Genomic DNA, 13059 nt, shown 5'->3' on the forward strand with positions numbered 1-13059 from the left:
TAAAGGGTGACCTCGTAATCATAGAATGTGGTAAGCGAAACTCGCGAAGTACAAGCGCTAGCGATGAAATTATAACGATTAGGTAGTCAACGTGGGCCAAAGGACCAAGACAGCATAAAATATTTAACAAAATTATATGACAAATGACCAGTGGCCATACCACGAGGCGAACTGTGAAACAAGAGCGAGCAAACACGACGCGGGGCATCGAACGCCCATTGTAATAAATTTTATGTTAATTAATGTACACGCGAAGTTTCATTTTCCAGAAGGATCCTTTATTAACAATAATAATGTATGGCTTAATAAATTAAAGTTAAGGATAAAGGAACATGGAATGCTGCGTAGAATATTTATTCGAATGTACACATAGCGAATCAATAAATCGAACAAAGGGGCTTTTGTTCATGGAACACCTGTCCAACGAGACAAAAAGCCAGGAACGCGGAAGTCAAACAGCATCACATCTGGGAAGCAGGTGTAAGCCACATCTGGGCCCCAGATGTCCCAAAAGCAGGCGGAGCCATACCAAAGTAGGGATGCAACCGGAGGTCTGGAGCCGGAGCAGAACCCCGAGATCGAAAAATTCTTCGTCGGAGCCTCGGAGAGAACAGTCGATTCGGTCTGATAAACCTTGCGATAGAAACTTAGACTCTCGGCGTTGAACATCCCGCGGTAGTCGCGTTACCACTTTGAAACTTTGTCACGAACACTTGTATCTGAAAATAGAATAAAATAGATTATATTTTATTATCTCAAAGAAATCAGAGTACTTAAAATCATTCGTGTGCAATCCACTTACCTGAAAGTTATACCTACCTGATCCTGATACTTACCTGTCGGCGATCCGATATCCGTGCGGGGAGATCCAAAGGCGTTCCAGCGAAGGTCCAGGGCGAAGTCGGCGGTGCACAGCTGCAGTCCAGAGAAGGTCCGAGGTGCTTGGTCCAGCGGCGATCCTAGATCCGGCGGCAAAGGGCGAACTGAAACAGAAAAAAGGAAAGAGGAATCAGCGGGGCGTAATGAAGGTTGAGAAATTCATAATATCCGAAATAATCCTTTCTCGGTTTGTTGGGTAAAAATCGAGTGGCGACCGTGTCGGAGACACACCTTTTAAACATAAGGGGGGTATCACTCCTCGGCCCGGCTACAACCTAACCTTGAAATCGCAAGGTGAACCTTCCGTTTCATCGTCGGGTTCGGGTCGAAGCGCGCAAGTTTTCCAGAAGCCGACGGACGAATACCCGGCAGACGAGCCGGACCAGGGCATGACGGAGACATCGCGAGCGGCCAGCGTAGCGGCCAATGAGGAAATGAGGGACGCCAGTTTCGAGAGCGTCGAGATCGGGGAGTTGCTACAACAGATTCCCGAAGGGGTAGCCCAAGCAATAGTCGAAGGCGAGGCGAAACAGTCCGCTGGACGCGAGGCGACACCGGAGGACGACGACGAGCCGATGAGCCAATCCCAGGTGGAGAGACGGCCGGACGAGTCGAAGACCCGGGGCAGCCAATCGGGGAGCGCGGAGGCATAGGCCCGTGCGATACTTATCTTTTATATTTTATGTTCTATTTTATATCATTTTAACGTAATAACATATTCGATAACAAAAAATCGCGAAGATAAGTAGCGAGATATAAGTGGCAATTGAGCAAATTAAATTTTGTGAGTTATAATATATTTTTTTTAGTTTTGACGAGCCAAAGAGCGAAAGATTTATGCGATAGAAGGAGAAAGATTTATTTTATTTTATGTTACAGAGCGCATGTATGCATATTAACGATTTTATCACAATACACGTAAAAAACATTGTAAAACACACGAGAACACCGAATTACATATCTACCAATCCTACCGATCCTAAATTACCTTTGAAAAGTCGAGTAAAAATTAGAGTCAATTGATGGGCCAATCAGAGTCCAGAGTTCAATCGGAAATGGATCCCGAGAGGATCACTTTGCTAATATTAACAGCAGTTTTTCTATTATTTTCTATTTTGATTTTATACAGCTTATACGCGATCTATTCGATTACAGCAACGCCATGAAGTTGAAAGAGTACATCGTCGTAACCTTAATAATATTTATTTCAGTCATAATGACATTCCCAGACATTCCTACAATCCTAACCATTTTCATATTATACACACTATACATTTTATTGTTGAGTCTCAAGATCGAGCCACGATTGGTTCCCGAAGAGCCATGAACCCAATTACACATTATTGCATGCATAGCGACGTCTGACCGACGAAAGGACCAATAGGGTTTGAGTAAACGTATTTTAACATTAATTTTGCAGTTTTGAACATTATGAACCACTTCGACACAATGTCGATACGCGAGGACCAATGGGAAGCATCCCGGTCTATTTTATTAAGAATTGCGTTAGTTTCATTAGATTTATTAGTTTTGAGCATTCTCGACACAGCGATAGCCAATAGGAGCGATTCCTGGCAGTTTGATATAATTTTTCACAGTTTCAGAATATTTTATGATTTTGCGAGGCCTACGGCCAATGAGAGCGCGAGGCGCAACTTTTTCAGATAAGCGCGACGAAGCGACCAATAGGAAGCAAGCGTAGCTCCGCGAAGCGAGACAGTGTCGTAAAGCGCGAATTTGCATTGTATAACTTTTATTTTATGTTTTCCCTGTCAAGACAAGTACGATTAATCGTATTTTAAGTAGTATTATTATACTCACCGTTCGGATACTTACCGACCATTTGAACCAGTCCATTGATTGGGCGAGACGATCCCTGCGAAGACCCGGTACCTGAAAGAAAAGGAGAATTAATACAATTGATTCTAGTAGAATAATTACTTACCTGGCATGAAAGGGGAATGTCACCGTGAACACACACGGTCACTCGGAAACGTTCCGAGTGACTTGCCGCGAACTTGCACCACGTGCAAATTGCGACGGCTGGCATTGGTTACCGCATCGCCGAGTCCGAAGCGAGAGCTCTTGTCCGCCGTCCAATCCCGTTTCAGTATCTCAGTCAGAATTGAGCTGAGCCAATGAGATCGGCTCAGCGCACGGGAAGTGATGGATCGCCGAGACTAGGGATCGTGTCGCTCGTCACCAAGCGATACGATCGGCTAATAGAGATTAGCGCGCAAAAAACAGCATGTTCGCGCGTAAATGCGAGGCACCGCGCCTGCGCAAGCATCAAGGAGGGGGAACTCGACCCGTTCCTCCCGGACAGTCGACCGTGACATTTCGAGGCGTCAACACGATATTCGGTTGCGCGCATAAACCCTCGATTTCGGCGTACTTATCCTGTTGCCGTATACGATAGTTACGTGAACAACAACCACGCGATAACGGTAATTAACCGAGATAAGCTCTTAACGACGGTACTTCAGAATTCGTTAACGATCGTTGCAAGTCAGTGCGCGATAGAACTTGTCCGTTCGTGTACGGAGATACTGTAACTTTAAAAATATTAAATTGTTATTTGTTTATAATAAACAAAGACTCATTATTCGCGACCCCAGTGAACATCCTGTCCGAATATCCGTATATTACGTGCGCTAAACCAGGGCGTGGCCGACGGCCTTGAACACGTCCGCGACGTAGAAAACGGCAGCCATTACGCTGAAAGGAAGGACGGAGCACCGCATAGCAACAGGGTTTCTGTATTTATCCAGGAAAATACAGTGGCGACCGTATTTTCAGCCCAAGTAGTAACTGGCTAATATTTCAATTTTACCATCGTCAATCGTTGATCCGGTCACAACCTAACCTTTTTTTTTGTTTCGGAGGAAGAGTTTTAAAAATGCCTCGAGCATTCTACCAGGGGTCGTCCCCCGGGATATGTGGGGCTTGCACCCACTAAAAAACCTCTCCCAAACATACAGCACGCTGGACAATAGTTGTGACACACGGGAGACTTGAGGTATTACTTCACGTGTCACAATAGTCCTCACGCGGAGGCGACAGAAATACGTAAACCGAACACAAAATCACACGATGGATCAAACGGGGATGCCGCCGAACTCGCCGGGATGACGCTCTAGTCGAAAGTCTGACACAAGTGCCAACATTCGACCGCCTCGGAAGGCCCTCATGATAATGGCCGCAGGGCAGTCATATCATTGAGGGCACTCTTCATTGGCTGCGAGGCCATTCCATAGGGAACCACAGACGTCCCAAAGAAGGACGTACAAGGCCACGGGACATGTATGTACGAAACGAACGGGAACCCCTCTATCCGGAGAGAGGTTCCATACAAATCAAAACCACGAGTTAAACTCGTTAACATTGAGGGTTACATATATATACCCACCACCGAAAGACAATCGGACCCAAGGTCCGCATCACGGGCCGGAATGAACGGCTGTATTAACGATCGCGCCCACCCCACCCCCAGGCCCCCCAGAAGGGGGGGAGAGGGGGGAGAAAGAGCGCGAAAAGAGTAAGGTCCCGGGAACCTCGCCGCAGGCCAAGGAAACCCAGAGGGACGACCACCCGTGCCCCGCCGCCACAACGGAGCCTCCAGCAAACCCACTGCAGAGCAGTGGGGCCGGAGCCCCGCAAGCACAGCGGTGAGCGGCAAAACCACGGACGACTGACCCCCGGAGGATCCACGACCCCAGCGCAGCAGAGCCCCCAGGGGCAAAAAGTCAAATAAGCATAAACACAACCAAGTATATCTATTGCAGGGCTACCCGGCAGACCAAGGGGACAACCACGCGCCGACCGCCCCCGGCCAACCACCCCCCCAGGAATCCGGGAACGTCGCAGGAGCGACGCGCCGGACCCCAGGAGGAGGAGAGCCGGAGCCGACCGGCGCCCGGCCGCCCCAAGAACGGCAGAAAGACCCCGACCGGGCGCAAGAATAGAACACATTGAAAACGCAGAACGCAATATAAATCAGAAAACGCCGTAACAACATCGCGAAAAACGCAGTCCATTATCCGGGATCAAAGGCAATTTGTTGCTGCCTCTGCCGTTCGTCCTCTTTCTTACGCTGAAGGACGCGCTCAGCGAAGATCGAGAACGCGTTCCAGCGCTCCTTAGAAGTGCAGATCTTGGCAACGATGTTCTCAAGGGAGAGATTTTGTCCAACAGCAGCGGTGAGTTCCCCGCGTTCCAATGCCCAAAAATGACACACCGCTAACGTGTGTTCGGGAGTGTCCTCTTCTGTATCGCAGTAGCGACACATCGGAGTGTCCTCTTTATTGATTCTAAACAGATATGTGCCGAAGCACCCGTGACCGGTCAGGAACTGAGTCAATCTAAATGTTAGGAAACCAGACCTACGGTCCAGCCAGTCTTCAATGTTGGGACCTATTGCTTCCCTCATTCTTTTCCCCGGCAAATCCGCGCGCGTGACATGGTCCCGCCACAGTCCCCGTAGCACGTTCCTCCAAGCGAACTGCGGCAGCTGAGACATCATTAAAGTCTCCATTTTTCTTCATATCACGGTGCCAAAAATACGTGCGCCTCAGGAATTCCGCGTATAGGTGTAGAGGCGGAACGCGAGCCAGAAGAGTGGCCGCCTCATATGAGACAGTGCGATATACCATAATTGTCCTCAATGCGGAAAGTCAAAGTGCACGGCGCATTTGCCTCTGTTTGTTTTCCGAGGCCATAAATTCCTCGCTCCAAACGGGGGCGGCGTACAAGGCAATGGAGGTAACCACGGAATAGTACAGGCGACGTTTATTTTCAACGGGCCCTCTCAGGTTCGGAAGAATTGCGCACAAAGCGCAATTAACTCTGGATATCTTAGATACGACATATTGGACATGAGTATTAAAGGCCCATTTTTTGTCAATATAAACACCGAGGTATTTCAAAAAATACGGCCTCCGTCTTAGACCAAGACACCGACAGGTCAAGATCACGGATATTTATCATTAGTCTGTCAAGGCACTCCGACGCGAGAGCGCAGTTCGAGTCAAAATCATTCTCGGCGACAAGAAGAAGAGTATCGTCAGCGTAGCAAACCACGTGAGAGTCTCCGGGGAGCATGGTGCGCAGTACCTGATCAAAACCAAGGTTCCAAAGTGGGGGGCCCAACACCGATCTTTGCGGGACCCCCCTATTAACGCACCTAGTACAACGAGTGCCGTCAGACAAGACAGATCGAATCTTCCTACTTCTCAAGTAGTCCTCAAGGATACGTCTAAGATATCGTGGAATGCGTTTGTTTCTGAGAGCGGATCTAATATTCGAATGTCAATCGAATTAAACGCGTTTTTTATATCCAAGGATAAAGCTAGCACCACTTTACCGTCCGCACGGGCCTCGGTGATAATATTCTTCACGAAGAAGAGGGCGTCGGTAGTCGAACGCGATTTACGAAATCCGAATTGATTAGGAGACAAATCATATCTGGGGTTTTCTTCCAGGTAAGTGGCCAGACGATTAGCGATCACACGCTCGAAGACCTTACCAGTCTCATTAAGGAGGCATATGGGTCGTGCCTTAGGTACTTCGCCAGGTGGTGGGGCATCTCCCTTAGGGATCAGCACCAGATCCGCAAGTTTCCAGCTCGGTGGAAAAATTCCAGTTTGCATGTAAATGTTGAAGCTTGATGTTAAGCAGTGTATCATGCAAGGCGGTAACTTCTTCAAGGCGGTCGCTTTAAAGCCGCCAGGCGCCGTGCTGCTAGACTTTTTAGCGGCTATCGCTTCACTAACCTCTTCAGAGGTAATGGGAGTTCTCCCCTCCTCGCAATCGCCCAAGTCCACCCGGGACAATTCCCGACCAGGCGGGAACAAGTCATCCAACAGACGATTCAAAATTTCCGGCTCAAGAGTAGTGCTGAGCCCCGGAGTGGGTTTTCGCAGCTTGCTCAATACCAGTTTATAGGGGAGACCCCAGGGATCCTCGTTTAAAGTAACCAGCAATTCCTGCCAGGCAGTGGACTTGGCATTCCGGATTTCATATTTTAGATTATGGCTTGCAGAGATGTAAGCGACTCTCTTAGCTTCCAACACCTACGGCAAATCTTTACCTCTGCCACGAGTCCAGCTTCTTCTCGCAGCAATAGCTGCGATTCTCAGTTGTGCGATCTGTCCGTTCCACCAATAAGCCCTGTCCGACCTAGGAGCGCGTAAGCGGGGAACTGCCGCTTGACATGCATCGTATATACAGTCATGTATCCAGCGATCCGGTTTTACGCCAATCAAATAATCCGGGTCACCAGGGGTCACCGCGCACCTCCACTCAATGGCCTCCTGGTACAGTCCGATATCCATATTTCTAAAATTCCACCGACGGAGAGACAACAGCGGCGATGGACGTTGGGTTGATGAAGCCATAATTTTAAAAGATATATAGAAGTGATCAGACATGGACTCCATGTCGCCACAAACGGTCCAGTCTCGAATTCTACCGAATAGATCTGGAGAGGCCCAGGTTAAGTCGATTATAGAAGTCCCCTGATGACTCGAAAAGGTAAGGTGATTACCCTGATTTAAAAGACGCCAATCGAGCTGAGAAGCCAGCTCCTCGAGTGCCTCTCCCTTGACGCTGGTAGTATTTGATCCCCATGAATGCGCGTGGGCATTAAAATCCCCGCATATAACTATCCTATTATTATGTGCAACGCTAGAACAGATATTAGAGAGTTCTTCCAAAAAGTCCGAGTAGCCAGGAAGATCAATGTTAGGAGAGATGTAACACGACAGAATGTGTATTTCGTCCAGTCTCACCAAGACGGAGTGCCTACCACGGGCTTCCAACACGGCAGGGTATGTCGTAACCCTAGAGTTAATGTAAACAGCCGCGAGGTGATCATGGCTGTGAAACCACACTTGATAGGGACTGTGCGTTCGGGCAGGTTCCGAGACTGCGCAAACAGCAGCCCCCATCTCCCTCGAATGATGCACAAGGAGGTCCTGAGCCTCCTTGTTTCCATTAAGATTCACCTGGAGACACAGGGTCATCTATGTGTTATTTCTCGACCACTAGCAGTCACGTCCCTCCGTTGTTTACGTGTTGACTCTATGCTGACACATCCGTTTAATGAGCCCAGCCGATGATCACTGGGTCTTTCAGCGCCCGTGCAAATGACGCAGCAAGGGTCCGCCCCGCAGGTGCAAATCTGATGTCCACGCTCACCACACCTGAAACAGGCGCCGGTCTGGTCCTCTGGGAAGTTGCACGTAGTGCGAACGTGCCCGAAGCGCCAACATTTGAAACATTAAACGAGACAGCTTTCGAGACACCATCCACGCCAGGGATTTCAATGATGACCCCACCGTTGATACCACGCCTAATCTTGGATCCCTCAATGCCGAGAGTATCAAGATTGATACTGTCCCGCGCCTTCTTTAGTATATCGACATAACTAATATCCTCCTTCAGGCTCGTAATTGAGTCCGCTGCAGTTTTCGGAGGTCTGCGCAGACGGGCATTTGAACGAGATCCACCGCCAGTGACTTCAGGCCTGTCGTTCCGAACAATCGGTGTACGTCGATTCTGTCTGGTATCCACGGGAGATGGTGTAGGAACCGGCGGGCCAAAGGTTTCCCCGTCAGAAATGCCCGACGTCTCAGTGGTGTCGTTTTTAAAGAAAGTCCTTTTATTCCTCTTCTTGAATCTGTTAATTGAACTGTTCGAAGGGTCCTTGGGTTGATTACCGAATTTAGAACGCAGTTCTTCCATATTAGCGACCAGTTGAGCTATCTGTCTGTTCATCTGTTCAAACATGCGAGTAGGACCCACATCTTCCTCCGAGTGCACCACTCGATCAGACTTTTTATTCGTATTAGGAGAAGTTTTCTTCCTAATTTTTAAGGTTGGAGTAGGGACTTCAGTTACATCCGTTTCAGATCCAGACACATTTACGGGATATTTCCGGATTTTTATGATCTTATCCAGCAATATCTCGCTTGAAGTGAATTCTGGGTTCCCTTTGTGAGAGAGGAGGGTAATCTTCCAAGCGTTTAAAACAACCTGTCTTCAAAGCGCGGATTTAGCTCGCGGCTGGCCTGGGTTCGAAGGAGGTGCGGAGAAGCAAACGGGTAACGAGGTTAGCAAAATAAAGGCGTGTCTCGGTTAACAGAAAATAGTTTATTCTATAACAATGACAATATATGCTCGCGACATTTACTACGGGTTAATGCGTGTGTACCGCGCTAGCGGGATTCGCTCGCGTATGCCCGCGCGGTTTCCGACGGTTGGGCGTGCGTGTGAGGCGACGTTGGTTTGGTCGCGGGCGGCGCGGGGCAACCCGCGGTATGTGCGGGGCGGAGCCGTTGCTTCGATATTCGCGTGGATCGAATCGCGTGGTGGTAGGTATCGGCACGGGCGGCGCCGGTTTCCCGGTCGGCTCGGTCCGGAGCGCGGAAAAATGGCGCGAAGCGCGGCGGCGATATGGATCGCGAAGCGTGGAAGCGGGTCGTCGGCCGAGACACACTCGGCGAGGGCAGAGAATGCCGGAGGCGCTCTACCGTCTTGACCGGACAGGCTCCGGATGATTTGGATAAAGAGAAGCTGGTCCTTCGCCGAGACGCACTCGGTGAAGACAGAGAATGCCGGAGGCGCTCTACCTTCGTATCCGGACGGCCTTGGGTGATTCAGATAGGTGCGGAAAGCTGGTCGTTAGCCGAGACACACTCGGCGAAGACAGAGAATGCCGGAGGCGCTCTACCTTACGTTCGGACTGGCTTAGTGCGGGAATTCAGGATCGGTGTTGTCGGGAAGACGGATGATCGGGAATCGCGCTCTGTGCCAGCGACGCCGGGCTTATATACGCGTCGCGGCGGCGTCGCGGCGTGGTGGGGGTAGCGACGGCGATCGCGAGCGCCGAGCCGGTGCGGCGGAACGATCGGGGATCGCGGCGCCCCGACGCCGTGATCGCGTTCGGCGGTCTTCGGCCGCCTTCGGCACCGCTCGGCGCGGTAAAACGGTTGCCGCGTTAAGTCCATTCGCGGACTTCCTAACATGTGAGAACGATTAAAATACGCTGGGCACACCGTGCCCGTTCTTCACCCCCGCGGGTCTCGGCGTGGTGTTCCTGCCGGAACGATGCATGTTTGGGGGTGCATCGTTACACGTTTTATTCCATCTCCTATATCAAGCTTCTGGATATCTACTTCCTGAGACGGTCTATTTTCACTTAAAGATATCTTCGAAGAGAGACCTGAACGCTTTGAAGCACTCTTCAGACTTCTAATTTCCTCGCGAAGCACTTCACGAAGTTCCTCATTTTCTTTTTGTAGTTCAGATTGCTCCTTCTTCTGAATTTCCTGATCACGCGTAATCTTTCGTAGTTGGGCCGTGAGATTCTTGTTTTGTAATTCCAGGTTTACGATATCCCCGGTAGCATTCAAGCGTTTGCAGTATATATCAATTATCTCCAAAATATTGGTTATACCGTTTCAGATAACCAGTGAAATTACCCTTTATATTCTTTTATATTCAGCGGCATAATTTGTAAGTTGCTCAGTATTATATGTACGCAACTTGGTAGCGGTAACCGGATGAATACTAAGTTTATGTTTAACAGGTGCCAAAGCTGGAGTGTATGCTTCGTTATCAGAAGTGGTGTACCTTCTTTTAATGGGCTTCACGATAGGAGAAGTATCCTGAGAATTTTGAGAGTTTGGTGAAAAACGCTCTTTCCTCTTCTCCCTACTAGGAGTAGGTGGAGGAAGCGTATCCTCGACGTCATCGTCTTCAATCATGATAAATGTCATCAATGGCTTGCTCAGTCTGTAGTGTGAATTCCTCAGAGTCAGAGACGAACCTTCCGGCGGGACTAAACGTAGGATTCTCATTCGTGTTATCATTATCTACCGGAATCAATGAATCTCCGTCCACGGGTGATTCCCGATCCATGTTTCCGATAATTTTCCTGGCCAGATCCACACCCCGATCATATGTATCTTCAACGTTAATCTTTTTGCCCCCGGCGTCCGTAAATAACGCCGGAGGAGTTAATGCACCTGTCCAATCTGGACGCAATGTTATTTCCTTGTCTTTATTAAGCCCATCGCATGATTTTGGGCTTGGCTTTTTAGGGCCAAATCCATCGACACGGGGGTCGCTGGGACCGCACTCCCCCCGCGCCGGCCTCTGGGTATCCGAAGTCCCTGAGACAGTAAGTTTATTCTCCGAAGTCGTACTTTCCATGATTTGGTTTCTTTGTTTCAGGGGTATCCGTCCCCTTAGGACAAGTTGAGGTTCAGGTTCAGGTGCACCCCGCCTAAGGTGCACCCTAGGATCGCTCATCAGAAAATACACAGCGTCCAACTGCGTACTCTGCAGTCAGATGTACGACTGCGATAGAGATAGTCCCGCGCAAGAAATGAGCAGTACGCGGGAGATAGTTCAAATAATCAAATAAATTATCACAGTCCTTAGTAGATAGATTTAAAGAAGACTCCAAGAAGTCTACCGTCCATAATGATGACTGAATAGATTCAGTCATTTCACTTATATAATATGTCGGCACCTAGACACAGACACGGCACGTTGTGTTTCTCTAACACAAGAGTTTTCTAATCTAATTTCTTAAACTGATATTACAGCATATATATTAAGCTATTAATCCAAATTTAAACTAATCTTAAACTAATCTAATCTAATCTAATTGCCTGGCTCAAGTAAAGTTATCTATTTTATTTTCTTTATTTTTATTTTATTTTTATTTTATTTTATTTTATTTTATTTATTATCTTTTTTTATTTAGTTTATATTTTGTTTATTTTATTTATTTTGTTTTGTTTTGTTTTGTTCTTATTTAATTAAAATACCAGGCAATGTACAAAAAGACGTTAACAATATGAAGAATGGTAAATTCATTGACTGACTAATTAATTAATAAATTGAGAATCACGTGAGCCTTATTAAGTAAAGATCAACTCGGCATTTTTGTGTATCATATATCTCCAATAACAACGAGTTATTCCAATAGTCAGTATACATGTGAGGTCACCTTAAGGTGAAGAAAGTCCCTAGATATGAGAAGGTGAGTTTCGCATCATGTGATTCTCAAACGCAGTCAAAGACAACGCTCACGCGCATTATATTGTAACCTGTGACTGTCAATAAACAGTAATAGACCACAAGTATTTGTTGTAACATATTCAATATTAATAATTTGTAAATAAACGCTAAACGATAATTAAGTAAGGAATAATCGTTAGGTAAAAATAATATAGGTGAAAGTCATGTGTATAGCATATAGATATAAACATAAACATTGACACAAAGAAGTCCAAATATATTGTGAAATAAGTTATACCAGTAATAAATAAATAAATAAAAAAAAAAAAAGAAGAGAGTTTTGATGTATATACATTTATTTCTTCTCCCCATTCGGTGTCCTGAAACATATGGTCAATCAAGAAAAAATGTATCTTAACGCATATAATTCTATACAGGTTATGTAACCTCATATTTACATATTATTTAATATCAATCATTGTTGTTGTATACGAATCACACGTTGAGTATACATTATGGACATCTTTGTATTTACACGAGAGACAAGAACAAGAAACAGATAAAACAAAAACAATACATATTGCAAATTGCAGAATAGTTGCAGAATAGTATTTCATCATATTCGTATTCAGTCCTATAATAAGTTATTTAAGTAATGATAGCATATTCAGAATATATGACATATCTAAAGTGATTGAGGCATAGTCAGCATGTAATAAATTATAACTGCCAGATAGTGTAAGTGCAAAAAATATAGTTTTATAAGATATATCTATTTTTCAATACCCGGTATTTACGTTCTGTAGTACTAAAGATGAGAATCTCAAGATTTTGGTTTTGTTGGTTTGTATGATCCAAAGTACAAAATATACCAAAATGTTGGGCGAAATATATATAATTGTTGCTGTTTATTAATATAGGTTTAACCCGAAATATAGCTAACTTTCAATATCTGGTATTCAGTCACATGTGTGGGAAGATGTATTTGTTTAGAGGAGTAGACCAGGATGGAGGAAGGTCCTTATAATTTCCCACAGTTGATAGTAAATAAAATGTATTTCTTTAAGAGTATATACGAGGACAGAAGAACTTGACTCAATCACGCTTTGCTCGATCTGCACACCTCGCTAGCTACGCGCGATCTCTCCC

The 13059-nt window shown here is 46.6% G+C and overlaps 1 protein-coding gene across 1 annotated transcript; it reads right to left on the reverse strand.

Moving 5' to 3' along the window:
- Positions 1-4915: 4915 nt before the first annotated feature.
- Positions 4916-5413, reverse strand: LOC112456078. Its single transcript, XM_025018384.1, has one exon. The coding sequence runs from the start codon at positions 5411-5413 to the stop codon at positions 4916-4918; it is 498 nt and encodes a 165-aa protein (XP_024874152.1).
- Between the last annotated feature and the right edge of the window lie 7646 nt (positions 5414-13059).

This window comes from Temnothorax curvispinosus, unplaced genomic scaffold (genome assembly GCF_003070985.1).
Source record: "Temnothorax curvispinosus isolate PA1 unplaced genomic scaffold, ASM307098v1 QBEX01000582.1, whole genome shotgun sequence".
Taxonomy (NCBI): domain Eukaryota; kingdom Metazoa; phylum Arthropoda; class Insecta; order Hymenoptera; family Formicidae; genus Temnothorax; species Temnothorax curvispinosus.